Source organism: Carassius gibelio, chromosome A20 (assembly GCF_023724105.1).
Source record: "Carassius gibelio isolate Cgi1373 ecotype wild population from Czech Republic chromosome A20, carGib1.2-hapl.c, whole genome shotgun sequence".
Lineage (NCBI taxonomy): Eukaryota > Metazoa > Chordata > Actinopteri > Cypriniformes > Cyprinidae > Carassius > Carassius gibelio.
The window spans coordinates 23,638,035-23,656,044 of NC_068390.1; the positions used below are offsets into that span (position 1 = coordinate 23,638,035).

The 18,010-nt window shown below is 37.2% G+C and overlaps 1 protein-coding gene across 2 annotated transcripts in view; it reads left to right on the forward strand.

Moving 5' to 3' along the window:
* The window catches only part of LOC127938407 (centrosomal protein of 85 kDa-like), a 64,836-nt gene that overhangs the window by 17,325 nt on the left and 29,501 nt on the right, over window positions 1–18,010 (forward strand). For both annotated transcript variants that reach the window (XM_052535003.1, XM_052535002.1), the window contains exons 2-3: window positions 818–976; window positions 17,259–17,959. In XM_052535003.1, coding sequence (XP_052390963.1) covers window positions 818–976; window positions 17,259–17,959 — 860 coding nt within the window. The remainder of the gene's footprint in view (window positions 1–817; window positions 977–17,258; window positions 17,960–18,010) is intronic.

Here is an 18,010-nt window from a genome sequence, read left to right on the forward strand (position 1 = left end):
TTCGAAGGATTGTTTACAATTTCACAGCATAAGCTATAAAGCTTTTTCCCAGTAAATAATAAAATACAATGCACTGCAATTTTATTCTGTTTTATCCTTATACTTCGTGAAAATATGTTCTCAAAGATTCCTTAAGCTTTGTTTGGGATGTTAAACAACTTTAGGAGCTCTAAGGACTGCCATGGTGAAAACAATATTTGAAATCTCCTTGTGAATTTTGCTAGAGTATGGGTCAGTGTTTTGATTGCAGAAGAGTTCGACAAAGGATTACTAACATAATAAAACAACTCCAGGTATATTTTTGATGAGGATATGAAAATGCAAAATGGTTAAAATCTCTTAAAAATCTATGCTGAATGATAAAGACCCTTTATTAATAATTTACTTGGGGAAAAAATGGAAAAAACTAAAATATAAGTACATAAACCGATTAATCGATTAATCGTAAAAATAATCGACAGATTAATCGATTATCAAAATAATCGTTAGTTGCAGCCCTAATTTATTTTGTTATTAATTTTTTTAAGATTCTGAATAAGAACGAGCTGTTGATTCTCAACCCTTTGTTGGTTCACGTTCATCTCGTTTCATTGATGACGTTATGTGTTTGTAATGTCTGTCTGACATTTACAGCCTGGAGAGTTGCTGTTTGCAGTTTGCCGTTTCTGAATGCTCACGTAACTAAATGACTTTCACTGTGAATAAACAAAGTAGTTTAAATGCTGATACAGTTTGAAATCATGTGCTTGTTGGATATGACATCCCTCTTGTTTGTCTCCTCCTCTTCCATTGTAACCCTGTTCTGTTTGTCTCCTAGGTTCGAGCACGTCCTCTCCTGGATGGGTCCCAGGCTGCGACTCGGCATGGCAAGCTTCCTCTTCTGCCACTGGAATTAGCAGCCGCGGGCGACGTCACAGCGCTGCCTCAGACAGTGGTGATACCGGCATCGGAACCTCGTGTTCGGACAGCGTAGAAGGTACAAGATGCTTATGACGCAGCCTACTTTTGAACAAACCACATGTGGCCCGCTTGGCCCATCTTAATCTGTTTTTGTGAGGTGCAAAACGTGTCGCAGTCAGACATTTTCTTGCAAACTCATTACAAAATCAGCCCAAAATCATGACCCGTCTCCTTATGCTTCGCTTTAGTCAGACAAAACTTGAAATAGGATTGGCTCTAGTTTCGCATTGACCAACAAATACAGAGATTTTAATGCTTCAGCAAGATCAAACTGTGGCTTTCTTCCTGTTATTTGTCGACCACTTTGATTTTTGAGAAGTTACCTTGAGCAAGCAACGGACTTTAAAAGCCTCTAGAAATAGGTCACGCTTCGGTGTCTCTTATATATATGTAGGCCAGTGAGTGCAATGACTTCTGGGTAGAGATTATAAGATGATGAGTAATGTGCAGAAAATTCTGCCATGCCAAATAACGCTAAGTAGATTTTTGAATGTTCAGAAGAAAATGTGATCACAGCTTTCCTGTGGAAGCCAATCTGTATGTTGATATTCAGTTGCTAGGGTATTCTGGGTGGTCAATGTTGTTCTGCTTGTTACTAGGGTGTTGCAAGGTGGTCAAAACACGCCTCTATTGTTTTGTGGTCACTAGAACAATTTTGTTGTCTCTCCTTTAATGGAAATCTATGAGGTTTGTTCATCCCTGTTTTATAATCATAACTGATAGATTTGTGCTATGATACATCATGTGTTTTCCAGTGTGAGCTCTCAGTTGGAGGCACACGGTTCTGCCCTACATTTCATCAGCCAATAGCAAACATCCTTCTCTCGCCATTCTCACCCTACTTCCAATCCCACTGTTGTCTAAAGAGAGTTGACGTTTGCCTGGCTTTAGGAAGATGGAATCAAGCCTGTCCATCCTCGTATTGATTACAGCTCACTGCTTTAATTTATTACTTTATCATTAGCACAGTAAATACACCTCTGCTCAGGGCTCAAGTCAAGGTCAAGCACAGAGCCACAGGCTGTTCATTCATTCTATTGTGATTTTGGCTTTTACGAAAACTTGCGATTTCATCTAAATGCCCCAAATGGTACAAGAGTGAGTCTAGTCAAACATGATCTCAAGAGTTTGTCTCAGTGCCGATCTAGATGCAGGCAGCCAGTACGAGTTGGCTCCAGAAGTAGGGCAGATCTGACATGGAAACATCTGTAATCGCTGTGTAGGATGAGAGCCGTGATATCACCGCATGGTAGAGAAAATAACTATGACCACCCCTGCACTGCTAGACCTGATGACTAATCTCCAGAACTTCAGCTTTCGAAGCTGAATTTTAATGGCTGTCATTCAAAAGTTTCCATTGCCTGTTTGTTTACTTTGATTATTGTTAACATCTGATTATGCTTTCAATAATAATTCTAAAGATATTCCCACAAAAAACAAAGAAAGTTTGCAATTTGAATCATTTTTGCGCGACTATTTTAACAAATGGAATTGCGAAAATAAGGACTGTTCTCAAACAGGTTTCCTGAACACTCCCTTCAATTTATATTGGTTGGTCAAACAGATGTTCCCACCCCAGTCTTTCACCATTGGTTGAATCATGGTTGTTTAGGGGGTAATCAACCTAGAAATGTCTAATTAATAGTTTTATTTACACATTAAGTTTGAATATTTTTATCATTCTTCTGCTTTTTAATGATGGCTGTTTTAATGATCCAGCTGCTTTTTTTTTACCCTTTTGCACTACACATGGTTGAGCCTGTGAACAAGTTATTTATTGTTTGTGGTTTATTTTTGTTTAATACAACCAAGCTGAAGTTTCTTTTAAAGTATCACTGTTTTGCTGCAGTGAGACCAGTGTGATTTTACAGGCAATGCACTGTCAAGCTGAGCAGGACAGAGTAAATCTGATAAAGAAAGGCTTAAGAATGATTCTCCAAAATAAGCTTCTTTGTTTTAATCTGGCTGTGTTGTGCTGTGCTGAAGAATGGTTTTAAGCAGACCCGAAGTCGAAGTTCTTCTCTCCTGAATGTATTCTAATGAAGACTCACTGGCTGTAATCTACATGAAAATGAATACTATTTTGGGAGACTCACTATATGTAGTTTTCGGCGTACAATAGGCTTATTTCATTTTCACTCTATAAAACACTGAAACAGTCTAGTCTATTTAGCCATGATGTAGCTGACAGTTGGACCCTATCATTTGTTGACCTATTTTGATTTCATGAGCTGAAAGAGTTAACACATATGATGATGATGACAATAATCTGAAAGTCTGAAATTCCCCCTTATGTTTGGGTATCACTGATCTAGTTTTGCATGTCTATGCTATTGCTAACTGCTAATCAAAGGACTTAGCATTTGCTGTGTTTTTATACTAGGGGTTAGCTCTCCTCATGTGGATTTCATAATTAGTAGACGGCCTCATTACGGTTCATTAGAATGTGCCATATATCTGTGAGCCTGGAGACATGTCCTGCATTGAGGACATCCTGTCATATTGTACTCAGTCACTCTGAGCACATGTGACCTTAGATGCAGAGTCACCATGCCTCAAGACAACAGGCTTAAAAAGGCTTATGAATTCAATACATTTAGGTTTAGATACAATTTATAGGGAGATTTTATTTATTGCATTTATTTATGTAGTGGTTGATATGAGCTATATTGAGATTGGAAGTTTAACTGTTCTTTCTCATTTCTGACTGTTTTTACATTTAGATACATTTTAGATTCTATATGTGTCATCAGCTATCATCAAAAACAAGAATAATTTCATTATGTTTAATGTCGTCTATAAAATACCTAAACTAATAACTGTGTAATATTTTTTTAATTTTTCTATTGTTAGAACGTTCTTTAGCCTATAGCATTTAAAACTATTGATTTTATTTTACAAAGAAAACCCTTTAAAGTTTCTTCTGTTGATCTGTGAAGTTGTGTATATTTATATACATACATATATATTAATTTTATCAATCTAATGAATTAATTGTAACATGTTTGAAGGAAATTAGGTCGAAAGGTTGCTTGATGGTTATTATTTGTCATCTTGTCCTTTGGCCCCTGATGTTCTCATGACTTTTCCCTGTAAGATGTCTTCATTGTCAAAACCCTTTCCTACCAAGTGTCAGGTTTTCCTGTGACACGTGTTTAACCTTGAGAAAAGATGTCGCCTATTGAAGATTAATTTACCTACTTTCATTCACCTAAGGATCAGAATTTCCTCTTTCCCGAAGCTTCGTAATTTCCCCTGTGGGGCTCATGGCACCTTTCGTGGACTCCATTCTTGTTTCAACAACCCTTCCATGGGATTGATTTTATGACATAGCTTGACTTAATTCATCAAGAAACATGTTCATTGCCCCACTTGCCATACTCCTGATCTGTCTGAGAAATGATAAATTATCAGTAATCAAATGAATGCCCTTGATCCGTAAACATTTGTCCTTGAGCGTTGTTTTTACCAGGTACTCATGCATTTCCATGGAGCACTTACGCAATGTAGTACAGGACGGTCAGTGTCATCTTGTTGTGTGAGGATCAGCTGTGTCGAAAGGAAACCTGAGTCACTTGACTTATCAGCCAAGAATAAACACAGAGGTGCCCCAAGACTTGCTGGAAGGGATGCCTTGGATGCCACTGAAGCACCCATAAATACACAAGGAGCGACCTCAACACAGTGTCATGCATACTGCTGTATTTGTGCTGCTGTGCTTTTGCACTGTTTTTAGCCTTTTAACAGCACTATGTCACACATCAGTGCTTATTTATAGGAGTGAAGCCATTATCTGTGTATATAATGACAAACATATATATCTGCATTCAGATTAAAACTAAAAGGGTGTAAACTAAAGTCCCATTTAAGATGTAGCGCTGTTCCATTTAATTTCCATGTTTTAAATTTGCATTACATATAGTGCATAAAAGTATGATTTTTAATGCATATTTTTGAATGTTAAACCAAAAGTCTGTCAGAACTTAATTAACATCACATTTTTAGGTGTAGCTTTTTTTCCCTCGCTTTTTTCCATAGTGCAAATATGCATTATATATTTATTAAATTTATATCTTTATTTATGCTTTTTCAAAATAAGTATTCATTATAGTTTTTCGACTCTGAGCAGATCCCTATAAATACGGTTACTTTATTGTTCTGTTTCACATGGGTTTCAGTTTATCTATGGTTGAATAAAAATGTGAGTATATATTTACATTGACAGGTGGTAGTTTATTATTGTAATTGACAAATTAATAATCTTTATTATTTTTCAAAACTGGTTAACAATCTTATATAAGTTGCTCTGTAAAAGAAAAACTAGCATCAATCCAATGGTATTAACCAAATCGGTGTCTTCAAATCTGTGTGATCTTCAGCGAACATCTTAGTCCCAGGGAAATTCCTGGTCAAAATGTTACCCTCGATTAGATTTGGCCTAGATTAGCTCCTGGTATTGTCTGATTAGCCAGTTGAGACTAGCGTATTAGCATTTGACTAAGAGTTGGGTAATGCAGTTAGCATGATTAAGGGAGTATTGTTTGTTCAAGGCTTTCTGTGCCTTGTAACCCTTAACCCCATCCCAAAACATATTTCATATCCCAGCTGCTCTGAAGCCATCGCACTAATGATGGCTTAGACTCTGAATGAGGAATGAGATTTTACATTCTCTTCTTAGTTTACATGAGTGCCAAAAGCGTTTTCCTTTTAATTTTCAATTTAACTTTCAATTATGTACATTTCATTAATCATTAATCAAATAATCATTATTCATCATCTTTTTGAAAAATATTAAGTTATTATAATTGGAATAATTGTCAATGACTGAATTAATGATAATTAATGCACACCCGAGGTGGTAATACAGCCACAATGTGAAATGTTTTTTCAAAAACTAAAATTTCTTGATAAATGCCTAACAATCTACATAATAAAGAAAGCTTGTAGACTGTATGACTTAAGTCCTTTTGGGTCATTCTTAAATTCTTATTTTTTTTTTTTTTCATTTTTTTTTTTTGTAATGTGTGATGTTGTAACTTGTGAAGCCCTGACTTCCAGAATGATTTTTCACTGGCATCTGCTTTGAGACAGCTGGCATCTTCATTTACTCATCTGACATATTGTGTTGTTGTGTTGAAAGCTCAGTGTTGTCAACCAGTGTAAAAAATCCTGCCAGCTTTGGGTCATCCAGAACTAACCCACCGTTTCACCTTTTGGCAGAGGCGTCAGGATTTTCAGTTCATGTGAACGCTGGCTCAATCAATTCTGAATTAAGGGTCAAGTCTACCCAAATAGGATTTTCCATCACAACTTCATAATTTGGATAACCTAGTTTGCGTTGTATTGTATGTAAACGTTCAATAAGATGCCTTGTTTTTATAGATGAGAGCAGCGTGAAAGGATGGAGGTCTGTCTGTGTGAGGCTTTCTAATTACATTAGGAGTGCAGCCACACTCACTCTTGAAAGCTTCTGCCCTACCCTTTTTCATTTATAATCTCTATGGGTTTTAACCACACAAGCAGCATGGGCTAACTTCCAGTTTTTACTCACTGTTGAAAGCAGATCTGTTTGGTATCCAGCATATCTTGATCGTAGTATGGAGGAAAGAGAAATGTAAGGACTTGTGAAAATCACACAAAAAATATGCTTTTGTAAGGAAAAGACTAGTCAAGGTCAGCATTTGGAATCACATGGTAGACTCACTGTAGCTGTGTTTATGGAAACCATGCTCTTATTGGTTTAGTATCATTTTGCTTTTCTAGACATTTTGATTTTTTGTTTGGTTTGAATCATGAACAAGACTCTTAACTCACTTCTCGTCGATACTTAGGTAACTACAATAAACCACAAGTTTCCAGTAGCTTCTTAATGTGGTTTTGTCGTTCTTCTTCATTATTAAAGTGATTCATCAGTATTTTTCCATCAAGATTGGTTGACTAGATGACTGTGTATTAGTCGTCCAGCCCGCTATTTGATTAGTGAGCTTGACTATAGATTTTTTCCCTTTTGTTTTTCTACAAATTCATCTTTATTACAGCACCATCACAATCAAAGTAGCGCTTGGTTACAAATTCATCATCTTTAAAAATATATTTCAAGACGTGTTGTGAGTCCAAATAGTTTTAAGTGGAGATTCATGTTTCAGGCTTTTGTCTTGTTCTGTGTTGTTGATGTTGTTGCTCTGTGCCATTGCAATTAAAAAAAAAAAGTAAAAATGTTTTTTATTTATTTAGAGCTTTCTTATGACTAACTAGTTGACTAATTGTTCAGACAGTATGCAGACTAATTGATTTTCAGCATCCCTGATCATGGATGTAGAAGCAGGACTTTTGTTTACTTGTGAAACATGAGTCATATCGCCACCCTCATAGAAAACAGGACTAAATCTTGTAGAAAACAGTACATCATTCTATGAAACACCTCCTCGCTGAGACTGGGTAATTTCTCTAATTATGTACTAAAGGCAAGGCTCGCAAAAGTAGGTTAGCACCTCATCTGTAGAACATATAGTTTTTGACTGTTGAAAGATCACCAGTGCACTTTAGCAATTTAACATTATCCATAATTACATAATCTTATGAAACCTGTAGTCCCAGAGACCTTGCATACAGAATGATTCATGTTCAGTTCACTAAGAGGAAGGAAACTATTTGGGCTTAAGTGGCTCTTTCCACAAATCCCAAACCAAGCTTTGCTTGACTTTGCTTGACTTTTCCATAGTGGAATTCATTGAAAAAAGTAAAGGTCAGGTCTCAGTTATTTTATGTAATGTTGTTTTGCTGATTTGCAGACGCATTTCACACTGTTAAACTCTGCATTTTTGGTTGTTGTTGCTCAAGTCCGCTAGATACAGCAGACAGTTGTTAGTCAACATAGTTGAAGTTGAGCGCATTAATATTCTTTAAAAAATATTATGTTTCTGCTTAATTTTCACTACTGTTCAAAAGTTTTAGATTGTGCTCACTATCATTTTATTGAATCAGAAATGTAGTAATGTAAAATATTATTACAATTTAAAATCACTGTTTTCTATTTAAATATAATTTAAAATGTAATTTATTCTTGTAATTCAAATTATTATAATTATTATTATATTCAACTTATAATAAATTAATATTGAAGACAGTTGTGATCCTTAATAGTTTTTGTGGAAACAGTGATGTTTTTTCATGATTTTTGATAAATGGAAAGTTAAAACAGCATTTATTTGAAATGAAACTCTTTTGTTACATTTTTTAATATCTTTACTATATCATTTTAATGCATCCTTGCTGAATTAAAATACTAATTATTTGCCTTAAAAAAAAAAATCTGACTCCAAACTTTTGAACTCTAGTGGAAAAAGAAGTTTTTTTATAATGAATTTTAAGCTTTTTTAGTCTGTGAAATTTGTAGCTCTTTAATTCATTTGAGTTTATTTGATAAAAGACCTTGAATGTAAAAAAGAGAGCGGCTTCTGAATGAGGTCAGAAGCTAATCCTCTCTCTTCTCAACACCAGACTGGTTTATTCTCATCCAGACTGGGCTGTTTTACCATTTTATCCCAAACTGTTCCATATGTTTTCTGGCACAGCTTAGTCATAAAGGGACCTTGTACATAGAGCTTCCTTTATGTTGACCTCTTTTCATCTGTTTGGGAATCACATGTAAGCCATTACGGCTGTGATGATGGTCCTTTTGTGTGAATGTGATCCTGTGTGTTAGGTCTCTGTTATTGTGCTCCCCGAGGGCTGGAACGTCTGTCACCAGGCTCCAGCTGCAGTGCGCTTGACTGTGAGGTCTGGAGTGATGTTTGTGTGAAAACTGTATGATAGTTGCTCTTTACTTTGCAGGTCTGGCCAATGAAAGCTGGGCAATTCTGAGGCAGAAAAAAAGAAAAAGAAACAGACGAGAGACCGATCTTTGCATATTTAGATCTATCAAGTTGGACGACCATATTAGAGAAAAAATAATGCATGTTTGCTTGCGTTAGTTTATTTAATTATTACTTTTTTGTACATGTTTGCAGTAGTTTCTTAATTGCTACCTAATACTATAATCTTGTGTAATTGTTCTTTCATCATCTGCAGTGTTTTTCATGTGAAGGTCAAAGTGCCGCATGATGCTTCTGTTGAGAGGTACGTTGATATAAGGGCCTTTTAATTTTTCTCTTTTTATCAGTTTATCAATTTTTCTTATTTGTTGGTAGAGGAAAAGCTTAAATGTCAGCCTTTTTGGTGTGATTTTATGAAGTGGTCAAACAGTTGAACAGTTTTATTTTGAACAGCTGATATAAAAAAAATTAATATCACGTTTTCTTTCATAATGTTTACTATGTATAATGGCATATTTATATCCAGACACATAATAATTACATTTTAAATGAATGAAAAAGTAATTTAAAACTAAATTAAGACTTTTTATAAATGTTTAAAAAAGTTAGTCAAATTAATACTATATAAAAATAAAAGGTACTATTTGTTATATTTGTTATTGAATTATTGTTACTTTTATTTATACATTAACAAATGAACAATTAAGTCATTTTAAAATAATAAATAAAATTGAGTAATTCATTAATTAGCTTTTTTAGATGTCTCTGTGTTAACCTCATTAAGATCCAAAAACAACCTTTATTTTGATTGCCTCTCTTGTCCTGACATTTTCCTCACCCCGTATAGTAAGGGAGAACTCATGAATGAAATAAGACACGCTGTGCAAGGAGAGAGTGTATGAAAGAACATGTATGATGAATGAGAAACCACATGCTAGTACTATATTACACACTTTACCTCGAAGGAAGGAGGTAAACGGATTACACCCGGGCAGGATGTAACTCAGTTAGTGGGGCTTCACAGACTACTGTACAGTCTACTGGATAAGGATGTACTGTAGATCAATATGCATGCAGCCATAATGCTGCCTTTGCTTTAAAAGAAGCTGCTAATGGAAGGATGTGAAAAACCACACAGGAAGGGATAGTATCGTTGATGCTTTAGAGAGGAAGAGGAAGAGATGGAAATGGAAGAACTGGATCATGAGCATGAGCTGTCATTTATGTTTTTTTTTATGAATGTGTGTATATATGATTTATATAATTTAAAAGTTTAACAAAAATTATTTTAGGGCCCTATGTGATCCATTTTGTTTTCCAAAGTTATTTTTATTTTTTTATTCCATCTCACAATGACCCCTTTTAATAATTTCTGTATATTTTGATAATCAGATACAGTGTCTGATAAGTCGAATTCATGACTTATTAAAAATTTTATAATTTATTTGCAATTTATATGGTGATATGAGATTTAATATTTTAGAAATTCTGTGTAGTGTCTTTATTTGTAGTCCTTTTTTTAGTATTGGTACTTTGAAAAAGTACATTCTGCCATACAATTGTAATATATTTGCATCACAATTTCTTCAAATGTAGTGAATCCATATTGCACAATTGACATTTCTTTTTCGACAAGATCAAGTGGCATGTTAGCAGTCATTCCTTTGAGTACGTACAAATACATGCACACAGACACCTTGTAATGGCTCAGCATTTCTGTTCCCAAAGCTGATAATTAGCCTCACCGGTTTGAAAACACACTCTGCATCATTCCCAGTCCTCATTAATGCTCTGCTGAGGCCTGTGTTTTTTCAGCTTAGAGTTGAACTGCTGTGCTCCTCCTGGTCTTACCATTGTGACCATGTTTACTACTACACTGTGTTAAATTAATACTAAAGGCTAGAGGAGATTACACACTGCCATCTGTCTGTCTGCTCACTAACACCGTCAACAACTTTACCAAGCTAGCACACAGTCTCCAGTTACTTTTAGTGTATAGAAAAGGTTGAATGAGCTGGCAGTGTGAATATTCTGCTAAATATCTCCTTTTTTGTTCCATGGAAGAAAGACGTTTGAGGGAGAGTCAATGACAGAATGTTCCTTTTTGGATGAACTACCACTCTAAATGGTATACGGAGTGCAGATCTGGAGGGGTTTCTGTCAGTAATTGGCTGTCTGGAGCGGTTGAGCTCAGATGACATGTAGCCGTATTGCTGCACAGTGCTGCTCGTGTTTCTGGAGGATTGACCGTGACCTCGTCTCGGAGTCGTTACATCAACTCTCGTGTGTCACTGTGGAATTCTGAGCAGCTGATGATGCAACAGCAAGCTGGAAATACTGACTGCTGACAGAACTGACGTGTCAGGAAGAGCTTTCCAGAGCCTTGGCTGAGTAAGGATGTCTTCCAGCACATCTATCTATCGCTCAATCGTTCCATCTTTCTATCATTCTATAGTTCTGTATCTACTGTTTTATCTAGCGTTGTATCTAGCATTCTATAGGTCTACTTATCTATCATGCTATCGTTTTATCCATCTATTGTTCTATGTTGTGTTCTATCATTCTATCTGATGGGAATTCCAGCCAATCGCCTGTGATTGTCACTGTGCGTCACACCGCAGGCGTCGAGAGCGCCAAACTGGCCGGAAGTCTTCATTTTCAATGTAAGCCGGCGTCGAGCAGCGGCGATGAGCGGCGCTGCGCGACTTGGCGATTGAGAGCGTCGAGGAGAGTTGAAATGAAGGCAACTTTATGGTAATGAGCTATGACGAGGTTGGGCAGCAACCAATCGGAACGTAGAAGTCCACCGCTTGAGAGCATTCCAGAGAACGCAGCTCCGACCACATTAGATCCCAAGGACAGGTTGATTATTACTGTTTCCGGTTTGCAATAATCTATTATGTGTACCTGTTTGCGTATTATGATTATTTTCTGATTATACTTAAATTAAGTAATGTTTATACTTGATTATATTTACTTAAGTAGCATTTTCAATCCAAGACTTTTACTTGCATCAGAGTATTTTTACAGTGCTTTAAACATTATTAGGTGAAGGATCTTAATACTTTGTCCACAACAATATTTAATGAGGTTAACTTCTAACGTTACCCTCCTTATGGTTAGTCTGCACAAGATCAACAAGCTTGTTTGCTTTGTGGACGATTTAAATACAAAATAAGCATTCGATCTACGTCAGCGCCTGAGCGCTCACGAGTCTTTCTGCAGCGTCATGAGCAGAGAGCGGCCAGAGTGATTTTTGACGCTCTCGACGCCGACGGTGTGAACGCACAGTCATGTGACTAATTGAATGATGTCACCTGGGTTGTGCAGTGCCCAAATATGTTGTGAACCAGTAATAATCACTGTGCCTGATTTGAACTTGCCATGTTTGTCTCCATATTGCTGTTACCAGAAACCATCACTGATTCAAGAAGCACCCATCATGTCATTTATTTTTAATATGCCTAAACTTTTATTAGACGTGCCTTGGCCCGGGGCCTTTACCAGAATTGCTCTTGAGTTCCGTGTTGGTCCCCAGCAACCGTCTTTTTGGCGCCGGGCTAATGGTGATAGACTTGCCAGTGAAATCTAAGAGCAGCTGTTAAATATGTGCTAATGTAGTCCAAAAGCAGGCGGCACACGCTTGACACCTGATGTCAGAGTGTGTTGTGACACTCTAGATATGGAGTACTCACATGTACGCTTACTCATAAACATGTGCAGTTCTTCATTAATGTTGAGCGTAAATGAACATTATGTGCAACAGCACCATTAATTTAGCATAAAAGTGGAACATATGACTCATGTGCTACATTTCAAGCCATCTGAAGGGTTATGGCTGCAAAACAACATTTAACCTGCTTTAGGTTTTTATCTCTGAGCTGTGAAACCAAATAATTGACTGAGTTGAACTTGAGATTCAGATCAGCCAGGATCAAATGAACAAAATCAACCGATTTGTTGAATCAAAGTTTTCATTTGAAGTTTCACTTCAAACCAATGATTCGTTAATGACCACAATTTTTAATTCATTACAGTTTTCTCCAGGGGAGAATATGAAAAATATGTTTAATAGAGGAATCCTGTGAAAAACGCAGTGATCTTGATCTCATTGATCTGTCATGCTGTCTTTCTTTTTTTTTTTTTACCTCTCAAAGTCGATTTTATACTGTTACGTAACAATTTTGAGAACGTTCATTTTTAGCAAGCACTTAATAAAAAAATAAACGCATGTATTCCAGCTGTGAGGGGTTGATTGACTTGCTGAGAGGGCAGCTGCAATAACAGAACTTTCTGCTCACTCTGGGTCAGGGAGATGGAAGTGAAATCTAAGACACGTTTGGACACAGATTGCAGATGTTTTCTGACAGTGTCCGTGTGGACGTCATGCTAATTGATGTCACTGAGGAGGATACGGGGGTGGAGAGCTGTTGTGATGGGACTCTTATGACATAAGGGTGTTAAAACGCTGTGTGTGTTTGTGTGTCCGTAGCATTTCACTTTGGCGAGTTAAAACTCTATTAGTGTAGCCACAGAAGCAAACCAAATCGATCAACAGGATATATCCATCTGTCTGTTGTCTAACATTCTGTCTGTCGTTCCATATCATTTCATCCATCCATCAGCCTATCTATCTGTATTTCCGTGAAAGTATTTTTTTTTTCATCTGTCCATCCATCTTTTATTATACCACTTTTTCTTACTCTTCTATTACTAAATAATTACTATATATATAATATATATATATATATATATATATATATATATATATATATATATACAGTGGGGATCGAAAGTTTGGGCACCCCTTGCAGTATCTGTGAAAATATGAGTAATTTTCAAAAAATAAGAGAGATCATACTAAATGCATGTTATTTTTTATTTAGTACTGTCCTGAGTAAGATATTGTACATAAAAGATATTAACATTTAGTCCACAAGACAAAAAAAATGCTGAAATTATTAAAATGACCCTACTCAAAATTTTGGGAACCCTTGGTTCTTAGTACTGTGTTCTGTTACCTGATGATCCTCGACTGTCTTTCTGTTTTGTGATGGTTGTGCATGAGTCCCTTGTTTGTTCAGAACAGTTAAACTGAGCAGCGTTCTTCAGAAAAATCTTTAAGGTCCTGCAGATTGTTCAGTTTTCCAACATCTTTACATATTTGAACCCTTTCAAGCAGTGACTTTATGGTTTTGAGATGCATCTTTTCAGACTGAGGACATTTGAGGGACTCAAACACAACTATTTAAAAAGATTCAAACATTCACTGATGCTCCAGAAGGAAACAAGATGCATTAAGCGCTGGGGGGTGAAAACTTAAATCAGGTACGGAAAAAAAGTCAAAATCAAAAAAAGTTTTTTGATGATTTATAAATGGTTTGATCTCAGTAGGAGGAAGAGCTTTGTAGATTTGGGTGACCCACATTTCAGTCTCACAGGTACAAACACACACACACACACACACACGGCACTGCATTTATCACAGAGCATCTGACAGAAACATGGCAAGAAACCCAAATCACACGAAAGTGCACAGACTCTGTTCATTGACCTAAACACATCGATTCAGCCCTAGTGAGACGTCGACCAATCATAGATCAGCCCACCCTGATTCTCCCTCACCTTTGCTATGAGCTTCAAAACCAAATCGATTTCATTTGAAATCTTTTGAATCTGCCCTTAATCTGTACCATGCTAATCGATTTGTGTAGACTGATCTCAAACATGGTTGTCACATTTACTCAGCCCTGATAAATAGCAGATGCTCATCGGTGGGTTAGCCCCCCATCTCTCCCCCCCCACAGGGAGTTCTGGGAATGGAGCACCTCTAGCCCAAGGCTTCAGCAGTCCTGGTTTGCTCTGCCTCCCACTTTTCCACTCCAATGTAAATTGGAACCAGATGAGGTTATTTTGGGCAGATTAATCCAGCCTCTCTGGTATGGCCCGTCCATCCCGTTTTACGACAAGGCACTCCAAATATAAGGGGGTTTAGAGGCAACTTGACTATACAAGGATAGAGAGTGAACAGTTTTTCAGTATGAAGTCATAGTGTGTGCATAAAATAGTTCATTATGTCAGGTTTATGTTATATGTTTTCCATTTCCAAGAGCTGTTTGTGTGTCTTCCACATAACCCCTCAAGTCGTAAAGGTGAACAGATGTTTGGCTCCTCCACATTTGCTCCTTCAGAAATCAGCAGACAACTGCATTTGTATGTTTGCATTTGGTGCTATATAAACTAGAAACATTTCTTAGCTGTACTCTTGCAGTTTGTCACGGTTTCATATCGGAGTAAATATACACTGCACAAGTACTTTCACTTCTTTCTTTTGGTTTCACTTTACCTTTTCTAAGAGATGGTGAAGAAATTATGAAACCATGCCATAAAATTAACCATTTTCAAGGTCTTCGCTTGTTCATTAACATTGCATTTTGAAGGCTCAACAAAGACCTAGATTTAAAGGCCTTGAGATCCTCATTTACACCTGATATCAAAATACATCTCATCCATCTCAGGTGATCTTTGTGATCCAGTAGTCAGAAACACAAGTTGATGGCGTTGCATTGTAGTCAAAATGTGGTTGTTGCACTGGAAGCAAAAGCGAGAGTAGTCTTGTCAGTCTGGAAAGTCAGGTAATTCCCTGTGATTTGTTTAACAGAATACTTTGAGTTTACAATGCATGTGCAAGAGCAGCGTCTCTTCTGTAGAATGTGCCATCTCCGTTCTCCTTGGGGTCCAGCTGGTCTTCTGTTGGCAGACACTTTTGTGCCAACAAAGAGCCACATTGTACAGACCTGTGTAAAGATGAGCTCCAGTTTACTTTAGCATAAGAAGTTGGTCAAGAAAGTTGGTTATGTCTTAAAATTGATATCTAGAGTTCATTATTTGAGTATGATCACTGAAAGCATGTCAGGGCTTTCTTTGTATTCTTTGTATAAACATTATTATAAACCACCTTTGTGAGATAACCTAACATTGGAACATATAAATGAACTGATTTTATAAAAGTCAAGAATATTCATTTATTATTAATGGATCAATATGATGACAGTAGATTACACCAACTGAAGGAAAGCGTATTATATATATATATTTTTTGACAATTTTTTCATGAAAGTATTAAAAATATTAGTCCTCTTTTAATCAGCTTTATTATTAAAAACTAATAAAAATCGTTAGAGCTTTAGTAGAATAAGTATAGATTTAAATTTGCTGTCATGTTGTCAATTATGTAGAGATTTAGGAGAGTAAATAGAATAAGTATATAATGAAATTATAAAATATTTAATGGAATGAAGCAATAAATAAAATTGCTGTAAAAAGTAAGCATATATATATACATCATACTTTATTTGTTTATTTGTACTGACTTTTCATTATGATTATTTATTGATGTAATATTTAATTACATATTTATTTGCTCTGTTATGTGCTACATTTTACCTCAAGGTGTTATTTTATTTTGGATTTTGTGCATTTCGTTTTAAAGGATATTTAATGTGGTACTTCACATACATTATGTTTCCATTTACTAAATTAATTTACATTACAACATTCTATATCATTATTTAATTTAGTAATTTAAGTCCCTCCAAAGACTATTGTCGGATCTATGAAATAATAAATATAACATTCATAAAATTATTATTTTAAAATATTTATTATCGTTTTCTGCTTCAGCCATATTGGTGCATGCCTTATAAATGCAACTTAAATAATATGTGCAAACGACAATATATATGTGGCTCTGAATCCTGTTTTCATAGGTTTGAGGTCTGATGAAGAATTGTATATTTGATGTGTTTTTCTCCTGCAGTGACTCACAGTCAGATGAGTTCAGTCACTGTTTATCATGACGTGTTTGCTCCCAGTGTTTGTGGTCTGTTTTTAAAGCATGAAAGAGATGCTATGTGATTGGGAGAATCCCCAGTGCATGATGGGATATTGGAGGACTCTGGGCAGGGACAGTATTAAATTTCTTTCAGTCATTGCAGTCTCTCAGGAAGAATAAGAGTAGAGTGTGAAATGCTTCATTTGTGCTCCAACATGTCTCATTTCCTGAGATCATCATCACAGGACTGTGTCACTCCAAACTTTTCTGTCTGATACTTTTGGACAAGGGTTTGGAAAACAGTTCTGGGGGGTGGAGGTCAAATAAACGATTAACTTTCACTCGTCCTAATGAGACTTTTCTCTTTTCATTTGACTGTGAGAAGCATTTGTCTCTGATTCACAGTATGTTCAGTTTATATCCATATTACTGCTTGATTTAACATATGTGATCTCCTGCAGAAAGGTCAATAAATAAAGTTCATACTCAGTTGAGTCTTCATACTGACTGCAAAGCCATGATATCCAGAATGTGTTTACATTTAAATTAATGTTCTGTTTTCTAGTAACACCTGACATTAGCAGGAGCATTAACATTGTGAGTTAAGCCTAAAATGTCTAAATTTAGTGTCCCTTTCTGTCTGTCTCCAGACCACTCCAGCGGCACATTGTCCTTCCAGCCTCTGCGCTCACAAGGTCCCATCCCCACGGCCCACGTCATGCCATCTCCGTCCAGCTCCAAACTCAGTGTGCCCTCGGCCCCCACCAGCCCCTGGAGCAGCTGCCAGCTCCCTTCTCCCCTCGACAGCCCCCTGGACATGAAAGACCCTCGGCCAGTGCGCCGCTGGTCCTCCCTCACCCGTCTTACCAGCCAGGAAAAGTCCACCCCTCCCACGAGACCCTCGTACCGCATGGATCCGCATGGATCCCTGGATCGAGGTGTGCTCTACGGCTACAGACAGGACCCTGTTTATTCAGACGGCTTTCTCTCTGAGAGCCTGCACAAACTTTCCACCAGCTCTGACTTTACTAAGTATGACCTGGGCAGCAGTAACACCCTGGGTAAAACGAACTCGTCTTGCTCCTCTCCGCTCAAGCCCAGCACATTAGACCTCTCCTATAGTGCCTTACCAGAGAGCAAGACGCCGACGATGGGCCAGGCGGTGCCCGGGCAGAGAGGTCCCACACTCAGGCACCAGGCCGTGGGAGGGTCGCCCATCCAGCCAGCCGTAAGGACTCAGATGTGGCTGAGCGAGCAGATGGAGTACCGGCCGGGACCGGAGGGATGTGGCTCGTGGCAGCAGGAACAGCAGCAGCGAGAGCGAACACGACAGGAAGGAGAACTCCCCCAGGTCAGTGTGCGATTGCTTTGACAGGAAAAATGGACTGCAGAATTGATTTTA